Source organism: Balaenoptera musculus, chromosome 3 (assembly GCF_009873245.2).
Source record: "Balaenoptera musculus isolate JJ_BM4_2016_0621 chromosome 3, mBalMus1.pri.v3, whole genome shotgun sequence".
Classification (NCBI taxonomy): domain Eukaryota; kingdom Metazoa; phylum Chordata; class Mammalia; order Artiodactyla; family Balaenopteridae; genus Balaenoptera; species Balaenoptera musculus.
Genome location: NC_045787.1, coordinates 115601682 through 115623376, shown reverse-complemented (window position 1 = coordinate 115623376; position 21695 = coordinate 115601682). Strand labels below are relative to the sequence as shown.

General features: G+C 38.1%; 1 protein-coding gene across 2 annotated transcripts in view; it reads right to left on the bottom strand.

Annotated features, from left to right (window-relative positions):
* Positions 1–1117: 1117 nt before the first annotated feature.
* Positions 1118–21695, bottom strand: part of UBE2D2 (ubiquitin conjugating enzyme E2 D2) — a 58405-nt gene continuing 37827 nt past the window's right edge. Inside the window, exons 2-8 of one of the 2 annotated variants that reach the window (XM_036846538.1) lie at positions 17659–17722; positions 11449–11480; positions 11292–11369; positions 11102–11207; positions 3468–3561; positions 3176–3239; positions 1128–2045 (exon numbers count right to left, since the gene is read on the bottom strand). In XM_036846538.1, coding sequence (XP_036702433.1) covers positions 3176–3239; positions 3468–3561; positions 11102–11207; positions 11292–11369; positions 11449–11480; positions 17659–17722 — 438 coding nt within the window. In that variant the 3' untranslated portion in view covers positions 1128–2045. Of the gene's footprint in view, positions 2046–3175; positions 3240–3467; positions 3562–11101; positions 11208–11291; positions 11370–11448; positions 11481–17658; positions 17723–21695 lie in introns of both variants that reach the window. The other variant, XM_036846540.1, reaches the window with a different exon arrangement.

Genomic DNA, 21695 nt, shown 5'->3' with positions numbered 1-21695 from the left:
CTTCAGCACTTTAAAGTACTCTTGTGAAAATATCTACATTATGACCTAATAAATGGTAATAAGCTGGCTGCTGTCTAAGATGACGAAGATTGGGGCTTTCAGGATCTGTGCAACTAACCCATGGTCAACAGTCAAAAACTGAATTCCCACTTACCCATGATACTGAGAATGAGGGTAATTTTAGGTTAGAGCTCAATTCTAACTCCTTTACCCACAACTATTAATAGTCAAACTTCTTTGCAAGGTCAAGGATGCTAGAAATGCTAATAATAAGTAGCCAGCAGCTAAAATGCAGCACTTTAAAGGTTTCAGGTATCACACCTTAGTTCTGAGATGGAATAGTGACACTGAGAGATAAGACAAGTTAAACAAGTTTAAAACCAAAAGCAGTGGACATTTATTCCTCAATTTTTGTGCAAGAGTGTAAAGATGCATTTGAAAGAACCTGACAGCTAGAGAGCATCAGCCATTGCTTTCAGGCTGGCCTGGTTTACAATTAGATTAGGAGAAGTAGGGGGAAAAAAAGTAACTTGCCTAGTTCACAGGAACGATGTTTCTGGCAAATACAGCTGTTTACAAGTTTCAAACTACATTTTACTAGCGTCAAGGGAAGACCAAAAAGCCACATACAGTACAATTTAAAATTGGATGAACATCCTGCAATGTTAGTGCAAAGTAATTATGTAGACTCTCCAATACAAGATTGTGCTCATGTTTCCCAGGTTTGGTCAATGTTGTTTTTACAATCACAATCACAGAAGCTTAACTTACCAAATAGCAATGCCTTTGTTTTATGTCCTATGTACCAAAGGAATGTCACAAGGTTTCGGTGAAATGCAGCTTAGTTTCAATAATAAAGCAAATTTCTTATTTAGTTTAACAGTCGTGTTCCTGGAATACTGCACATATAAGTTTCATGAAAATTCTTTTAAGCTTATGCGTTTATCTTGTTCAGTAAAATTACTTTCAAGATATCCTTTTTACTATGTAAACTGAATTGTTTCATGATTTTGAAATGCAACCAGTATAAATGAAAACATTTCAGGGGTGGGAAAAAATCCACCACTAATCTCAGCTAGACAAAATTCTTAAAATCAGAAAGCCTATTCACACAAAATTATATGTAATGACTGTAGTAATCAGTTTATTACACAGATTAATCATTCTTGAACGTACAGGCTCCAGAGGAGCAATTGGGTCTTTAAATATACACAAGTATTTCCATCGAATGAATTTTCACCCTTACATCCAGATAGACCTAAGCAGTTAAAAACATAAGAAAAATAAGAGCTATTAGCTATGTATTAACTGAGAAACCACATACAAACCAAAGAATATGGAAGAGAGAAAGAGGGGCTGAAGGACGAAGGTTGACGGGTGGGGAGATGTAAAAGAATTGGAAACAAAGCCCATCACACTTTACTAATAGCTCCAATCCATTTAAATGTTGACCAGTTAAACTTAGACCTTAAAATACAGGATGTAGGTAGAGTTTAATCTGATTGGTCATAACTTTCACCTAAGACGTTAAGTCCTTCGGAATAAAACGAATACAGAAACAGCTTCATGTTCTTCGCCTTGTTTTTCATAACTGTTTTGAGTTTAATGGGATTTCACTTAAAAAACAATCTCCTACAGGTCAGTGGAGCTTTTCTTCCCCATCCAAGCACACACCATACCCACCACCCCTCACTCTGCCGTTATCCAAATTTAAGTCAATAAGGAAAGCTTTTAGTCTCACACCTAGGTTATGCCTGGAGAACTGGCTTGTCACACACACACTTCTCTGCTAGGAGGCAATGTTGGTACAGAAGTACAGTATTTCTAGTTTGTTGTTCCAAGTATGTACAACACGCAGCACTGCTGTATCAGGTAAACATGTGCACAGGGGAAGATGAGGCGTGGGCTCATAGAAAGCAGTCAAATGGAAATCAAAAGGACTTTCTCTTTCAGAGTTCCCCTATCTTTATTTGTAGAGGTTATCCAATAATTTCTTTAATTACATCGCATACTTCTGAGTCCATTCCCGAGCTATTCTGTTGTACCTGTACACACAAAGAGAAGCTTAGCTTAACATAGGTGAGGAGTCAGTTAGAAAGCAACAGAGTTCATTCATTATCCTATCCAGTAACTTGAAGGGAATAACTTATAGTATATTCAAGCTAAGCCATCTTCCTACCCCAAATTTCTAATAAGCATTTATTCAATGATAGTGGGAAATATCCTATAAATGCTACTAATACAGGATTCTAATTGAATTTTAGCACTTGCTGGCATACCCTCAGTCTATACTTGATCGACATATTTCTAACAGACAATCTTCGACCCCTGTTTGACTTATTTGGAGTTCTTGGAACAATATAATTCTACATTATATGGTTCTTGAAATCATATAATAATGATTAAATTGGCATAATACTTTCCCCTGCATCAATAAAACAGCCAGTTCTGGCAGGACTTATTTTAACAATTTGGTTGCTAAAATGAATGGGTTTATTGCTCCAGAAGAACATTCTAGTAGTAAAATAAGCAGGGCAAAAGGATCTTTAATTCTTTGATTAAAAAAGTTCTGCTGACCATTACCGCCACAATGACTTGGGAAAAATGCCCATAATTCTAAATATTGGACAAAATGGTTCTCTAATCAAAAAATGTATTTCTAAGTAAATTCCCAAATTGAAAAAAGCATGATCTAATTTTATTCTGAATGCAGCCAAGAATACAGTTATAGATACTATTCAGACCTAAATACAGAAAAAAACTAAACTAAGAACCAATTGCTGTTAGAATTCCCCACTCTCAATGCAGCTCCATTTAAAATATCCTATCTATATGCCTCCCTAACCAATAATTCAATTAATCGTTTAATCTTTTATATTTTAACTTTAGAAAATTATCCACTACCTCCCATCTATTTCCTTCATAATCTTATTGACTAATACACAAAACAAACAGACAAAAAAAGATTACAACACTTTCAGTTACTATCTCTTTTGATATCCTGACCAGTCTTCAATAATTCACAATACAATTCTAAAATATGTAAATTCTACAAGTTTTGTTTTAAAGGAAACTTGAGGCTTTCATGTCTTGTAACATTTATTCACTTTCTTTTTTACACTATTCCAAATGGTAGAAAATCAATTCTCTTTCCCATTAATTTATAAATACCTACCTAAGACAAATGGGCTCTTGATGCAAAATCTTTACACGTCAAAAGCCAAGCAGAAGACCTAAAGCTGTTGGAAAATATACTATAGAAAAGTTTTTCTAGGCAGTAGGAGTCATGAAACAATCAGATATAAAATCATTTACTTATAATGATACTCGATGCAAATACTCCTCTTTCCTGTCCCCAGGTGAGTATATTAGGACTTCATTTTAAGTATCTGACCCATACTCAGCCCTTAAGACAAAAACATCTCCACCCTACCACAGATACTCTGCTGTCTGGAGACCATACTTACTTTTCTCTATCTGTTTTGTAGATCCGAGCAATCTCAGGCACTAAAGGATCATCTGGATTGGGATCACACAACAGAGAACAGATGGACAAAAGTACTAGAATGAAAAAAACATACAAATTAGTAGAGGAACAAAAGCAAAAAGGTTGAAAGAAACATGAGATGCCAACACAAGAGAAAATTCTAAGACCCTATTTATATTGTAGTGCCTAACAGCTTTGTAAGCTCTACCTAAGTTTACAGTAACAGTAATCAACAAAGATTCTAAGAAGATTTCTCTATGCTTGAACCCCTGAGGAAGCTGGCCCAGGCTGGTGAAGTGTCTTGCTTGCCTCATGTCCCTGGTTAGTGAGTAAAATTAGAGTGGAATTAGAATCCAGATCTTCCAAATCCTAGACCAATAACACTTTTCCCAGCTTATGAAGTTCAATTTTTAGAAGCCCATGTTCAGGGATAAATGGCTTTCAAAATTCCAAAGACAACCACACTACTGAATGCTCTTAGTAAGAAGTGACAACTATGAAATCCAACAATCACTGCTTTCTCCATGGCAGGTACTATATATTCAGATGCAATGGATTTGTTTCATTTTTAGTTGAAAACGATTTAGTCTAAGAACATAAAGGCCAGTACTTGCTCCCAAATGGGGCTGGCCACACATATTATAGAGGATACAACATATCTCAAACTAAAGTCTCAAATTATTTTCAGTAATGATTTAGAATCTCATCTAAGCCATTTCCTCAGTGACAACCTGGAATGCAGCAGACAGATCTCAACAGTACAACTTCCTCTGTTCAAATTCATTAACTTATGTATTCCTTATTGAAAGCAAAGAGGAGGCTAAGGCCACTAATTACATTAAATCCAGTGGTCTCTGACATACTGAAATAAATTCCAATCCTTCTATTCTGATGCTACCAGAACTCAGCTACCTTATTTCTCTCTAATGTTCTGTAGCAAGAGACAATGATTCAGAGTCCACGTTACTCCCCAAACATCAAATTCATCAGGAAAAGGAATATTCCTTTTCCTATCAAATCTGTTCTATGGAGATCAAGGGCTTCTGAGAGATGAGAAAGTTTACACGCCCTTTATCATTCAGTTGTTAACAAAAAAAGCTATTTCCTTGCCTTAAGAGTATATGGAAAACAAAAAACATCAGGCAAGATGTTTTCTGACTCTTCATTCCTGCTGCCCACAAATGGCAGATGGCATTCCCAAAATATCTTCTTTTCCCATCGTCAGGTGTTATCACCTGATGCCCTCTTCAAGCACAGAACATTCTAACAGCAATTAGGAAAGATTTCAATTCATGTATTTCCTGGAAATGACAACAGGGAGTTATAGATCTTTGAATGTTCATGAAATTACTGACTATAGAAGAAGAAACTTATCTGGCCTATCAAGCTGGCAAGAATACAACTGATTCTTCACCTAAAATTAGATATAACGACCAAATTAGTATTTGTTATAAATTCCATTTACTCTTCCAACTATTTCAATAAGGCAACTTTAAAAAGACAAATTTTTAAAAAAATTGAAGTATAGATGATTTGCAATGTTGTGTTAGTTTCAGGTATACAGCAAAGTGATTCAGTTATACATATACATATACATATATACTCTTTTTCAGATTCTTGTGCATTATAGGTTATTACAAGATACTGAATATAGTTTCCTGTGCTATACAGTAGGTCCTTGTTTACCTATTTTATATATAGTAGTGTGTAACTATTAGTTCCAAACTCCTAATTTATTCCTCCCCGCCCCATTTCCCCTTTGTCAACCATAAATTTGTCTTCTATGTCTGTGAGTCTGTTGCTGTTTTTTTTTTAAATTTTTTTTTATATTTATGTATTTATTTATTTATGGCTGTGTTGGGTCTTCGTTTCTGTGCGAGGGCTTTCTCCAGTTGCGGCAAGCGGGGGCCACTCTTCATCGCGGTGCGCGGGCCTCTCACTATCGTGGCCTCTCTTGTTGCGGAGCACAGGCTCCAGACGCGCAGGCTCAGTAGTTGTGGCACACGGGCCCAGCTGCTCCATGGCATGTGGGATCTTCCCAGACCAGGGCTCGAACCCGTGTCCCCTGCATTGGCAGGCAGATTCCCAACCACTGCACCACCAGGGAAGCCCCTGTTGCTGTTTTATAAATAAGTTCATTTGTATCATTTTAAAAAGATAAGGTTTAAGTAAGTAACTTTTCTTTCTTTCCAGGAAAGGAAGGTAGGATGGTGGTTATCTGGACCTGGTGAAAGGGTTCTTAGTACACTACTTAGATCCTTTAATTTGTAGAAAATTGATTTTGGCTTATAATATACTACACCTTCTTTCTCTATAAAGAGAATAACTTCTATTTCTACAGCGTGTAGAGACTCTTCACTGAAGTAACTAAATTTTCACCAATATATATATTCCTCATCAGTACATACCCATTTTCATTAGTGTCATAACCCACAGTCAGTTCCAATTCTAAAAACATATAATCAAGTGGCTTTATGATGCACTTAATCTGCTTCCTTTCAGTTTTCTGTATATTTAGGTCCCTTACCTATATACTCAAAGTGGAGGGCATTTCGGGTCAAGATTACTGCCCTCAAAAACAGACTATGGGGACTTCCCTGGTGGTACAGTGGTTAAGAATCTGCCTGCCAATGCAGGGGACATGGGTTCGAGCCCTGGTCTGGGAAGACCCCACATGTCGCGGAGCAACTAAGCCCGTGCGCCACAACTACTGAGCCTGCGTGCTGCAACTACTGAAGCCCACGTGCCTAGAGCCCGTGCTCAGCAACAAGAGAAGCCACCTCAATGAGAAGCCCGCGCACCGCAATGAAGAGTAGCCCCCACTTGCCGCAACTAGAGAAAAGCCCGCGTGCAGCAACGAAGACCCAATACAGCCAAAAATTAATTAATTAATTTAAAAAAAGAGAAAAAAAACGGACTATGTTAAAGGGATAATTATATCACACATAGGATTCAGGCCTTCTTTAAAACACTAAACCTAGGTATGTTGATATAACCAAATTCAACAAACTGGCACTGCAGTTATTTTAAAAGATAGCTATCTAGACAGAACATATCAAGTCAAATAAACTAACATCCCTTATGATTTATTACAACTGCAAAAATCAACACCAGGCACAGAAGGGAAAGAAAAAAAACAAAAGCTATGGTAACAATTTCAGGTATCTAGACCGCCCCCCCCCCGGCCTCCTCCCAGACACACACACACACACACACACACACACACACACACACACACACACACACACACACACACACACACACACACACACACACACACACACACACACACACACACACACACACACACACACACACACACACACTCCCACCTCTCTTGGCCCCATTTATATCTAGATTTCCATCTCTACAGCTACTTGGTAAAAGAAGAGCAACCAGGCCAGGAAATCACAAGAACAATAGGCATATGAACAGTTTCACAAGCAGCCCTTGAATTGCAAGGAGGCCTACAAAAAGAAAAGGGGCCACTTATCTGGAAAACTATTTCAGTCACAATTTTGAAAAATGTGGTCCTCTGATTTTTTGTTTGTATTTTTGCCTAGGACCCCAGAAATCTTAATTTAATGCCCCAGAGTTTCTGTTTCCTTCAAAAAATTAACTTTTAAGAGTACGCAAGGGGCTTCCCTGGTGGCGCAGTGGTTGAGAATCTGCCTGCCAATGCAGGGGACACGGGTTCGAGCTCTGGTCTGGGAAGATCCCACATGCCGTGGAGCAACTAGGCCCCTGAGCCACAACTACTGAGCCTGCGTGACTGGAGCCTGTGCTCCGCAACAAGAGAAGCCACGATAATGAGAGGCCCGTGCACCGTGATGAAGAGTGGCCCCCGCTTGCCACAACTAGAGAAAGCCCTTGCACAGAAACGAAGACCCAACACAGCCAAAAATAAATAAATAAATAAAATTAAAAAAAAAAAAGAGTACGCAAGTCTTACCGTAATTATAACATGACAAATATCCAATAATTTTTTTAAAATTAATTATTTACTTTATTTTTGGCTGCACTGGGTCTTTGTTGCTGCGCGTGAGCTTTCTCTAGTTGCGGCGAGCGGGGGCCATGCTTCGTTGCGGTGTGCGGGCTTCTCACTGCGGTGGCTTCTCTTGTTGTGGAGCACGGGCTCTAGGCTGCAGGCTCAGTAGTTGTGGCGCACAGGCTTAGCTGCTCCGCAGCATGTGGGATCTTCCTGGACCAGGGCTCAAACCAAGTCCCTTGCATTGGCAGGCGGATTCTTAACCACCGCGCCACCAGGGAAGTCCTATCTAGTACTTTTTTTTTTTTTCTTTTGTTGCGTTGGGTCTTTGTTGCTGCATGTGGGCCTTCTCTAGTTGCGGCAAGTGGGGGGCTATTCTTCATTGTGGTGCACGGGCTTCTCATTGCGGTGGCTTCTCTTGTGGTGGAGTACAGGCTCTAGGCGCATGGGCTTCAGTAGTTGCGGCGTGTGGGCTCTAGAGTGCAGGCTTAGTAGTTGTGGTGCACGGGCTTAGTTGCTCCATGGCATGTTGGATCTTCCCGGACCAGGGATCGAAACCGTGTCCCCTGCATTGGCAGGCAGATTCTTAACCACTGCGCCACCAGGGAAGTCCCCTCCAATACTTTTTACAATAGTGCCTTTATCCTTAGGTGCTTACAAGGTACCAGTCAACTATGCATTTTTTGCTTTTTTTTAAAAAAAATAAATTTATTTATTTTGGCCGCGTTGGGTCTTCGTTGCGGTGTGCGGGCTTTCTCTAGTTGCGGCGAGCGGGGGCTACTCTTCATTGCAGTGTGCGGGCTTCTCATTGAGGTGGCTTCTCTTGTTGCGGAGCACGGATTCTAGGCACTTGGGCTTCAGTAGTTGAGGCACGTGGGCTCAGTAGCTGTGGCGCACGGGCTTAGTTGCTCCGCGGCATGTGGGATCTTCCCCGACCAGGGATCAAACCTGTGTCCCCTGCATTGGCAGGCAGATTCGTAACCACTGCGCCACCAGGGAAGTCCCCTCCAATACTTTTTACAATAGTGCCTTTATCCCAGTTATATGGGTGCTTACAAGGAACCAGTTAACTATGCATTTTTGCTTTTTTAATCTTCATAATAACAGTGAAATAGTTTTTATCATCCCTATTCTAAAGATGAAAACTCTGTGGAATACAGAAGCCAATCTGTCTCAAGTCTCATCCAATAAGAGGTAGAGCTGAGATCCTAATACAGGCAGTTGCATCCAGAATCTATGTTTTTTACCATGAAACTATGTTGCCTCTTGTCTAAATGTATGCATTAAAGAAATGATAAAATTTAAGTAGACAGAAAAGAAAAATATTTTCATGTACCAAATTTCATCCCCAAATACCCAAACTATTTCTTTCTAGCTATTTAATATACTTTCTGTACAACACAAGTTACAGTGTGTAACACTTTATCTCTTTTCTGCTTTTTTCAAACATTGTATTTTCCTATTTCCCACAATATTTTCAAGGATCAATACTCTTTTGAATGCATTTGCCAGAACCAATATATTTTCTCCTCTACTGTTGAGTCTATATGTAATTTCTATTTTTCAGAAATAACACTGTTGCAAATGCACTTGCACAGAGAACTTTTTTTAACAGTTGGGCTTATTTTTTTAGTACAAATGAATGAACCTAGAGTTACTGGGTCAAAGGGTATTAATGATTAAATCTCTTATTTCTTAATACATACTGGCAGACTGGACTATACAAATCTATACTTCTATCTGTAGCATATATAAGCACTCATTTCAATGTAGTTCACCAACATTTAGTTTTCTTTTGTAAAGATCTTTGTTAATTAAAAAGGTGAAAAATGGGAACTTATTTTAATTTTTATTTCCTTGATTATTCTGTTCCTTTCTGTCCACCGGGATCTAGGTTTTTCCTTACTGATTTATATATGTTCTTCATATCTGTTAAACATATTGGCCCATTATCATACTTGCAGCCTATTTCTCGTATCTGTATTTTGACAACATTTAATCCACTTGTGATTTCATTTGGGTATGATGTTGAGGGGTTGAACAATCTTAAATCAACAAATAAGATAATATTCAGTTCAGGGATATAAAAAAATCCCCAACCTATTCATATAACTAGGTCTTATTTTAAAGAACTATTGGAGGGGGACTTCCCTGATGGCACAGTGGTTAAGACTCTGCGCTCCCAATGCAGGGGGCCCGGGTTCGCTCCCTGGTCTGGGAACTAGATCCCACATGCATGCCACCACTAAGAGTTCGAGTACCACAACTAAGGACCCTGTGACTTCCCTGGTGGTGCAGTGGTTAAGAATCCGCCTGCCAATGCAGGGGACACGGGTTCGATCTCTGGTCCGGGAAGATCCCACATGCTGTGGAGCAACTAAGCTCGTGTGCCACAACTACTGAGCCTGCGCTCTAGAGCACGCAAGCCACAACTACTGAGCCTGTGTGCCACAGCTACTGAAGCCCGCGCACCTAAAGCCTGTGATCCGCAACAAGAGAAGCCGCCACAACGAGAGGCCAGTGCACTGCAAGGAAGAGTAGCCCCTGCTCACTACAACTAGAGAAAGCCCGCATGCAGCAACGAAGACCCAACGCAGCCAAATAAGTAAGTAAATAAGTAAGTAAGTAAAGAAAGAAAGAACTACTGGATCTTCCATCACAAAGTTGGTAACTAACTTTCTCTACACATTTTCACACACACACACACACACACACACACACACACACACAATATACCAAAGATTAAGATGCTCAAATAAAAATTTTTATTAAATTGATTATCTTAGAGGGTGATTCTGTTCCTGACAGAAACCTAAAGATAAGAGCTGGTAGGGGCTTCCCTGGCGGCGCAGTGATTAAGAATCCGCCTGCCAATGCAGGGGACACAGGTTCGTGCCCTGGTCTGGGAAGATCCCACATGCCGCGGAGCAACTAAGCCCGTGCGCCACAACTACTGAGCCCGCCTGCCACAACTACTGAAGCCCGCGCACCTAGACCCCATGCTCTGCAACAAGGGAAGCCACCGCAATGAGAAGCCCGCGCACCGCAATGAAGAGTAGCCCCCGCTCGCCACAACCAGAGAAAAGCGCACGTGCAGCAACAAAGACCCAACACAGCAAAAAATACAATAAATAAAATTAAAAAAAAAAAAAAAAAAAAGAGCTGGTAAAACCTTAAAGAATGTGAATATGAATTCACCTATACTTTGCTCTTCAAGAAACTACTGTCTATGCTTATAGTATACAAGCATTCCTCTACAATGGCTCTTTTTTTCTTATTCTGGAACAATATCTATCCTTTCCATTCATGGATCTCAAGGTTGGAAGAGACACTGTTTGTCTTCTACTTTTACTATGCTCTAAAAAAAATTCATACCAAGTAGCCATATTCCAACCTATGCTTGAATAGCAAGAGCAACGGACAGAGAGCAGTCACGACACCAAGGAATACCTATGCTTGAAAATCCAGCTCTCTCCAGTGGGTCTAAAGGTCTTTTTAAGAATAAGGGGGATTGCTACCTCCTCTTAAAAAAGGAATCTGAGCAATCTTTCCAAGAATAAGTAATCTTAAAAAGACAAAAAACACAGTAGGCTTTTTATATTGATATCAAATACTCATTCTATTACCTTTTGAAATAGTTAGTGCTGGAGACCACTGTGACCGTAGAATATCAAGACAAATGCTGCCATTACTGTTAATATTTGGATGATAAATTCTTGTTGTAAACGCAACCTATCAAAAAAGGAGAATTTTTTGTAAACTGTTTCAATAGTATTGTCGAAAGTAGATACAAAACAATTGCCATATCCCAATTACCTTAGGTGGTTTGAAGGGGTAATCTGTTGGGAAATGAATTGTCAAGAAAAATACTCCACCCTGATAGGGACTGTCATTCTGTTGATAACAAGAAAAGGTGGATTAAAATGAGTGAATTACATAAACTATTTATTCTGAAATTAATCTGAATACTTACTGGCCCCATTATTGTAGCTTGCCAATGGAACACTGAAAAAGAACAACAAAAAATCACCATGAAGCAATATCCACAGTATACCTACACCATAATAACATATCATTCCCCATGTAATCTCAGTTCATTTATTAGCAATATGATGAGTCCTGAGCAGGATGAGGAATCTAAATTAAGTTGGAGTCTGAACAGAGAAAACAAAAATGACTAGCATGGTATAGAACACTGATAAGGTGCTCAACAAAGAAGTATTTGGGCTAAAACATCTTGAAAATTCATGTCAGGGAGACAAAATTCTTGACAAGGTCCAAAATTTCACTTTTAAACAGGCATTTCCTTACCTCAAAGGGTAAAAAAGAACCACAATATTCAATTCTTTCATGTGTTGTATCATTTCCCCAACACAAATATATATAATATACTCCTTTTATAATACTGGCATAGAGCAGAACAGTAAACTTAAAGTAGACAATACTCAAATTAGGAAATGCTGGTTTTTTTCCAGCGAGAAAAAAATTTCCAAGAGTTCTCACATGTAGGTCTTTAGAATTGCTGGTACCTCAGTAAATAAAGAAAACATCAGCTGAAAGCCCCAAGCTTGATTACAAACTCGGGATAATCCCAATAAATTATATACTTGTTTAATAAGGAAATTTTCTCTTCAAACTGCAAAAAATGGTGCTTGTTCCATTTCCAAGGTGATGCCACTAAGGACAACACAAAGATCAAAAAGCCAGTTTTCACTTCTAAGCAAGCTACTTAGCACTTAACATTCACACTAGGATTTGAGCAAACTAAGGGAAGCTGTCACTGGGATTATACATGAGCAACCCAAACCACCTAACCCTCGACACAAAGAGGAAATGTGAAGACTAAAAAACCGCACGAAAATCCACTGGGATATCAGGCCAAATCCTTAAATTCCTTCTGACCACCTGCATGAGAACTGACCCTATGGTTGGCCTGCCCCTCACTGGGGCCTGAATCTACAAAGAGCAGCCTGTTTATTAGGAATTTAAAAAAAAGGATAGGTACTGCTGAGGCTCTCCTTTTTAGGTTACCTATCATTAGTACTGAGAAAAATTCCTCATAACTTCTGCCAACCAATTTTTTATGGATTAAGCAGCTAAGTAGAAAGTCACTTTGAGTCACTAAGATTAGTCCCAATATCTTTAACAAAGGTCCTATTAAAAGAGCCCTAAGGTCCTGTTTAAAGAAACAACTCTCATTCTGTTTTTAATCATAAATATACAATTCGAGTAAACAAAACAGACTGATAATTGGAGTAAACGATCCCAATGACAAAGCTGAAAACACTATTAAAAATGACCAAGCTACAGGTCAAGGGAATTGTTTTAAAGCAGATCTTATTCTTCCATTTAATCCTTCTATTTTTAAAATTTGTGGCTGTAAATGGGAAGATATATCTATACCTGCATTCTTGTTAAAGGTTGTAAGACTCAGATAAGGAATAAAAAGAGAGGACTAAAGCACTTAGATGATAAAATATACAAATATCGAGACATGCTAAAAAATTTAGTTAAATTTTTTTTAAACTACCTAAGTCCTAACTTTTTCTTCTGAGTCTTTTCAAGATCAATCTTTCTCTTGCTAAAAATACTGCCAGACTTAAGAAGTTATTAGGAAAATTTAAACCAGAACAAACTCTTGGCTCAAGGTAAAATATTTATTTTTGGTGATTTCCTATTCTTCCTCTACAGAAAACAAAGCCCATTTTATGCTTTATGATTAAAATCGACTAAAAATTAGACAACATAGAAACCCAAAAGGCTTGGAGCAGAAATTCTGACAAGACAAGCTGGCAACTAGAACATTTACAATTACATAAAGGATACCCCTCCTAGAAGAAGATGTGAAAAGATCAATATTTTCAAGTAATAATGCAATCTCTTTCATATCTGGCACTCCGGAAAACTGAAAATATTCTAGTATATTTAAGCAAGAATCTTATATTACTGAGAACTCTTATAAGCAGCATCAACAGGCTATTTCATATGTAATTCATATCCATTTAGCTAGTAAATCATGTTTGTTTAACATTCCCCAAGAGAACTAAACTTATATAAACCATTAGTTCTAAATAAAAACCCATTAACACTCAAATGCTAACCTTTATTATTTGTTTTCGTCTTTATAAATAAAGGGTCAAATACTGTCACCAGAAAAATGAGCAAAAGCACATACACAGGGCTGTCTTTAAGAGTGAGAGGGGAAAGGAATAAGGAAATTGCTAATGTAGCAACTGAGATCAACGATAATTATGTCTCTTGTTAAAATGATCTAGAATCTACAATACCAACAAAAGGCAGAGAAAAACAAAATAAAAACACATTAATTTAATTAACAAAAGCATTTGAAGACCTACTATTTAAATCTTAATTGAGTATTCTGCCACACTGGTTAAATATAAGAATACCTACTGGAATCATTGACTTAGGTCTCCCTCTGGAGCACATTTGTTTCCATGTCTTGGCTATTGTAAACAGTGCTACTATGAACACTGGGGTGCATATATCTTTTCCAATTAGTTCTCTCCAGATAAACGCCCAGGAGTGGGATTGCTGGATCATATGGTAACTCTACTTTTAGTTTTTTAAGGAACCTCCATACTGTTCTCCATAATGGGTGCACCAATTACATTCCCACCAACAGTGTAGGAGGGTTCCCTTTTCTCTACACCTCCAGCGTTTACTGTTCGTAGATTTTTTGACGATGGCCATTCTGACTAGTGTGAGGTGATACCTCATTGTAGTTCTGATCTGCTTTTCTCTAATAACTAGCAATATTGAGCATCTTTTCATGTGCCTATTGGCCACCTGTATGTCTTCTTTGGAGAAATGTCTATTTAAGGTCTTCTGCCCATTATTTGATTGGGTTGTTTGTTTTTTATCAAAAAGCTTTTATTAAGCTGTATGAGCTGTTTGTATATTTTGGAAATTAATTCATTGTTGGTTGCATTGTTTGCAAATATTTTCTCCTATTCCATAGGTTGTCTTTTTTTGTTTACAGTTTCCTTTGCTGTGCAAACGCTTTTAAGTTTAATTATGTCCCATTTGTTTATTGTTTTTATTTCCATTACTCTAGGAGATGGAGCCAAAAAAATACTGCTGCAATTTATGTCAAAAAGTATTCTCCTTATGTTTTCCTCTAGGAGTTTTAGAGTATCTGGTCTTACACTTAGGTGTTTATTTTGAGTTTATTTTTGTATATGGTGTGAGAAAATGTTCTGATTTCATTCTTTTACATGTAGCTGTCCAGTTTTCCCAGGACCACTTACTGAAGAGACTATCTTCTTCTCCATTGAATATTCTTGATTCTTTTGTTGTAGATTAATTGACCGTAAGTGCGTAGATTTATTTCTGGGCTTTCTATCCTGTTCCACTGATCTATATGCTTGTTTTCCGCACCATACCCCTTTGATTACTGTAGCTTTGTAGTACATTCTGAAGTCAGGAAGCATGATTCCTCTAGCTCCAGTCTTCTTTCTCAAGATTGTTTTGGTTATTCGAGGTCTTCTGTGTTTCCATACAAATTTAAAAATTTTTTGTTCTAGTTCTGTGAAAAATGCCATTGGTAATTTGATAGGGATAGCACTGAATCTGTAGATTGCCTTGGGCAGTATGGCCATTTTAACAATATCTGTCTATGTCGTCTTCAATTTCTTTCACAAGCAACTTATAGTTTTCAGAGTATAGGTCTTTTCAGCATAATGGGTTTTTTTTTAATGTTTATTTATTTATTTTATTTATTTTTTTGGCTGTGTTGGGTCTTTGTTTCTTTGCAAGGGCTTTCTCTAGTTGTGGCGAGCGGGGGCCACTCTTCATCACGGTGCGCGGGCCTCTCACTGTGGCAGGCTCTCTTCTTGTGGAGCACAAGCTCCAGACGTGCAGGCTCAGTAGTTGTGGCTCACGGGCCTAGTTGCTCCACGGCATGTGGGATCTTCCCAGACCAGGGCTCGAACCCATGTCCCCTGCATTGGCAGGCAGATTCTCAACCACTGTGCCACCAGGGAAGCCCCAGCATAATGTTTGTAATGCTCATCCATGTTGTAGTATATATCATTTCTTTCCTGTTAATCGTCAAATAATATTCCATTGTATGGATACACCACATTTTATTTACCCCTTCATCAGCTGGTGGACATTTGGGTTGTTTTCCCTTTTTGGCTATTATAAATAAAGCTTCTATGAACAATCATGTATGAGTTTTTGTACAGAAATACGTTTTCATTTCTCTTGGACACATACCTAGGAATGAACTCACTGGGTTATATGGTAACTCTATGTTTAACTTTTTGAGGAACTGACAGGCTGTCTTCCAAGCTGGCTGTACCATTTTGCATTCTACCAGCAATGTATGAAGGTTCAAATTTCTCCACATCCTCATCAACATTTGTTATTATTTGACTTTTTGATTCTAGCCATCCTAGTGGGTGTAAAGTGACATCTCATTATGGTTCTGACATGTATTTCCCTGATGATTAATGATGCTGAACATCTTTCCATGTGTTTATTGGCCATTTGTATATCTTATTTGGAGAAACAGCTATTCAGATCCTCTGTTCATTTTAAAATTGGGTTATCTATCTTTATATTGCTGAGATATAAAGACTTTTTTTTTAATATTTTGGATAAATATGCCTTATTAGATATATATGACCTACAAAATTTTTCTCCCATTCTGTGTGTCTTTTCACTTTCTTAATAGTATCATTTGTTGCACCTAATTTTTAAATTTTGAGGAAGTCTAATTTATCTTTTTCTTTTATTGCTTATGCTTCGGGGGAGTTTAACTCTCCAGGGTAACCATTTTTTTCAATCCGAGAAAGGAATGTAATAGTACTAACTATGGTAGAAGCAAAGGCAAATTACTTTAGCACACCACAGAACTTCAAAAATGAAATCTAATCCCCAGACTTCTAATGCTTTTAATTAAAAATCAGCCACTCTCAACTTTGAGGAATTTACCTGAAATAAAAACACTCTTTCAATTGAATGACCACACTGATGCAGATGGATTATATGATAACCGTGGAGTGACAAAAGTAGAATCAGAAAACCTGAGAATGAGTCCACTTCCGGAACCTCCACAAGCCTCTCACCAGATTCTTCTCTAAAATAGTTTACAATTTCTATCCCAATGACCTAAAAGAATTGTGAGGCGTAAATGAGATAATGTGTGTTTAAGTACTTGTCCTGTCCTGTTTGGTATCAAATACTATAGTTACTCATACTGGACAGGTCTAAACATACCATAAATGGGATTTTTCATCACAAGTACTTAGTCTTATAATTTATAACATCTGCTTTATCTATAAAGCAGTCCTTGCACAAGGGCTTTGCTTTGGTTCTTAAGGATTTAGGAGACCAAAACAGCAATCTAAGAAAAACAAGGAAAAAATTAATTTACACACAAGCTAATATAACCTCATTTATTTTTTTGTCTTAATCTATATACTTCTCTTACACAAATGTTTCCAAGTATACTCCAAGTATATTCCATTTTTCCCCCTATTTGCTAAATGTTGCATTTTTTGTGTGTGAATTAGTTTTGTGTTACAAGGCACAGCCTCTTCAAATATCCTCCATTTTAAAAAGGATGAAAGATGGTATAAGGGGAAAAAGCTGTGTTGAGACCAAGGGGAACAAAAGCAAAATTATTATCCAACATGGATGATAAGTATAGATTATTTTAGACAGGATTAAGGAGATAAACTGGACATTAAAAATAAATTGTAGCTGTCTTCATGAGTATGGGTCAATAGAAAGACAGACACAGACCCACATACATACATACACATATACATATACACACACATTACCCCCCCATCATCTTTAGTATTATCTTACTGAAAGAACAGTAGCTTGCTGTAGGTAAAAGCTCAAATATTTGACTCAAGTAAATACCCAGAAGGGACAAAGGACAGATAAGGAGGAGCCAGGACAACTACACAGACAATGTCTGGCAGAAGAGGTTCAAAATGTAATAAACAGTACAGAAGATGATGGGATACACATAAAACTGCACCTTTCATGGGCAAGTAAAGGTAAATACTGCCTCTTCCCTACTGCATAATTATCTCTTCACACAAAATAACCTTAAGAGATGTATATTTATCAGTCCCAGAGTTCCCCAGAGGCAGATTGTTATGCTGTTTTATGTTTCACTCTATCATTCCTTTTACATACTTACTATCATCTCCAACGGGACCTGCTGAACACTGTGCTGGGGGGTCCCGCGCCAGGTCGTTCAATTCCTTAAGAAGGAGAGAAAAAAGAAATGTATTCAACATAAATATAACTTTTATCCATTAATAAAATTGTCACTGTTACCAACATTCTCTGTACCACCAGTAAAGCTCTTTTAGGAGCACTCCTTCTAAAGTCAGAGAAGGGTAGATTAATGTAATCTTTGGGATTTCATTATTTGGGATTCTTGAATGCAAATATATGTTTATAAAATAATCATTTTTGCTTTGTTTGGAGTTTAGTAGGTATTAAATATAAGGAAGGTAAACATGTATCATACTAAAGAACCACAAAAACTGTTTTTAAGTAAAAACTTATTAGTTTTCAAAAAAGATCAACGGCTTTTTTTTTTAAAAAAGATTTTATTTTTTTGGCTGTGGTGGGTCTTCGTTTCTGTGCGCGGGCTTTCTCTAGTTGCAGCGAGTGGGGGCTACTCTTCGTTGCAGTGCGTGGGCTTCTCACTGCGGTGGCTTCTCTTGCTGCAGAGCATGGGCTCTAGGCATGCAGGCTTCAATAGTTGTGGCACGCAGGCTCTGGAGCGCAGGCTCAGTACTTGTGGCGCACAGGCTTAGTTGCTCCACGGCATGTGGGATCTTCCCGGACCAGGGATGGAACCCGTGTCCCCTGCATTGGCAGGCGGAGTCTTACCCACTGCGCCACCAGGGGAAGTCCCCATAGGCTGGTTTTTGTACCTCAAAACCATTAGGTTATACTTGAGACAAACTCTTTAAGTCATAAATGTTCCAAATTACACGTAACCATCTGACAAGATGCTGATATTTTTTCAGCTCATATCCACTACCAAGGTTTCAAAGATAGTAGAAAAACTTAAAAAAGGATATATTACAAAGGCTGGCTGAATATAACCCATCATAAAGTTTTGTAATCAGAGATGGAACTACTTGTAGTAATGCTCCACAACCAGATGCCAGCTTCTTAGCTATTTTAACATAAGAACCCACAGACTTGAGATTTGTTACTGGGTGGGGATGCCTGAAAAACCACAAAGCAGGAAATCATACTATATTCCCTTTCCCCTTGACTTGGTATTTGAGATAAAAACAAGCTCTGAGGGAGGACTAGTTTTAATTATATGTTAAAACTAGAACAGTAAAAACAGTAAAATCTATTAAAAGTACAATAAAAACTATCTCAAATCTTATTAATGAGTTACATAAGTAAACTTTTTAACTTGCAACACAGATATTTCTGTAAGTCCCTTCTTCTGAGTTAACTTATTCAGCCAGCCATTTGGGTACATCAGTTATCCTGTTTTATCCTACCTGTAAGCTCGGAGGACAAAGCATAAAGTATAGAAATAAAGTTCTGTTTTGTTTTTTAAAGGGCTGGGGTTGAAATAAAGATTTAACAGTATTTACTTTCTTTCGTATCTCAATTTGGTGATTTTGTATTTCTCTACAACAGAGATTCCTTGCCCATCTCAAGGAGGAAAACAAACAAACAAAAAACAACCTACTGTACAGTTCCTATTCCCAAATGTTTGTAATAAAAGTCACTGTAACTAAGAATGCTTGCTTGATTTGAAATAAAAAGTTAATCTACTTCTGACTAACATTTATCTAAGCTGAATATAAGATTCATCAGATGGTGATCACTTTGTAATGTACAGAAATATCAAATCACTATGTTGTGCACCAGAAACCAACATAGTGTTGTGGGTCAACTATACTTCAAAAACAAACAAACAAACTCATAGAAAAAGAGATAAGATTTGTTTATCAGAGGTGAGGGGAGGTGGTGAGTTAGTCAAAAGGTACAAATTTCCAGTTATAAGATAAATAAGTACTAGGTATGTAAATATACATCATGATAAATATAATTAACACTGCTGAATTTAAAAAAAATATTTTATTTATCTTATTTATATTTTTGGCTGCGTCGGGTCTTAGTTGCAGCACTTGGGCTCTTCGTTGTGGTGCGTGGGCTTCTCTCTAGTTGTAACATGCAGGTTTTTTCTCTCTCTAGTCGTGGCGCGTGGGTTCCAGAACATGTGGGCTCAGCAGTTGCAGCATACAGGCTTAGTTGTCCCACGGCATGTGGGATCTTAGTTCCCCAACCAGGGATCGAACCAGCATCCCCTGCATTGGAAGGCAGATTCTTTACCACTGGACCACCAGGGAAGTCCCAACACTGCTGTATGTTATACATGAAAGTTCTTAAGAGAATAAATCCTAAGAGTTCTCATTACAAGGAAAAAAATTTTTTTCTTTACCCTTTATTTTGTATCTGTGAGATGATGGATATTCACTAAACTTACCATGGTGATCATTTCATGATATATGTAAGTCAAATCATTATGCTGAACATCTTAAACTTATATAGTATGTCAATTACATCTCAACAAAACTGAAAGGAAAAAAATTTGAGCCATTAAAAATCCATCAGTCCACTTCATGAGCCAGTATGATATAATTAATTAAAAAAACCTTAACCCAAACTTAAGCTAATAAACAATTAACATACTCATTCAACACTTCCTTGGTTCAAGGCACTCATATGGATGAATCTCAAAGGCATAATGTTAAGTGAAATCAGTCAGACATAAAAAGACTATATTCTGTATGATTCGATTGATATGCATTCTAGAAAAGGTAAATTTATAGTGACAGAAAGCAGACCAATAGTTTCAGGGGCTAGAGAGAGCTGGAGGGGACTGAACTGCAAAGGGACATGAGGAAAATTTGGGGGGTTATGGAAATACTCTATATCATGATTTTCATAGGGACCACAAAACTGTGTGTGTATATATATATATATATATTTTTTTTTTTTAGAAAGTTGTCTTTTTTTTTTTTTTTTAACTTTGGGTTTATTTATTTATTTATTTATGGCTGTGTTGGGTCTTCGTTTCTGTGTGAGGGCTTTCTCTAGTTGCGGCAAGTGGGGGCCACTCTTCATCGCGGTGCGCGGGCCTCTCACTATCGCGGCCTCTCTTGTTGCGGAGCACAGGCTCCAGACGCGCAGGCTCAGTAATTGTGGCTCACGGGCCTAGCTGCTCCGCGGCATGTGGGATCTTCCCAGACCAGGGCTCGAACCCGTGTCCCCTGCGTTGGCAGGCAGACTCTCAACCACTGCGCCACCAGGGAAGCCCTGTGTATGTATTTATTAAAACTCAAACTGTATACTTAAAATTGTCAAATTTTATTGTATATAATATATATCAAAGTTGTTTACTAAAAAAGCGTATATCCATTCATCTTTGTATATGCATAAAATATCTCTGAAGAATACATAAGAAATTAGTTCACAGTATTTGCCTTCAGAAGGAAAGCCTGTTTTGGGGGTGAGAATAGGAACTATATGTATTCCTTTTATACCTTTTAACAAGTGTATTTATTGTCTATTTGAAAAATAAATTACCAGGGGCTTCCCTGGTGGCGCAGTGGTTAAGAATCCACCTTCCAATGCAGGGGATACAGGTTCGAGCCCTGGTCCGGGAAGATCCCACATGCTGCGGAGCAACTAAGCCTGTGCGTCACAACTACTGAAGACTGTGTGCCTGGAGTCTGTGCTCCTCCACAGGAGAAGGCACTGCAATGAGAAGCCCTCGCACCGCAACAGAGTAGCCCCCACTCGCTGCAACCAGAGAAAGCCCGCGCACAGCAACGGAAGAACCAATGCAGCCAAAAAATTAAAAAATTAAATAAATCTATAAAAATAAATAAAATAACTTACCAGTTCTGACTATAAATTTGGATTAAAATAAAATAGCTATTAAAAGCTGTGACCATCTCATTTCAAAATAGTGACAAGCCAGTTAGACTGAATAAACACAGAAGCTACAAAATTTGATGTGCCTGCATTAAGATGAAAACTGAAGGGAGTTCCCTGGTGGCCTAGTGATTAGGATTCCAGACTTTCACTGCCGTGGCCCAAGGAACTGAGATCCTGCAAGCCGAGCGGCGTGGCCAAAAAAACAAAGATGAATCCTGAAATTAAATAAAGGCACTGATCTAGACA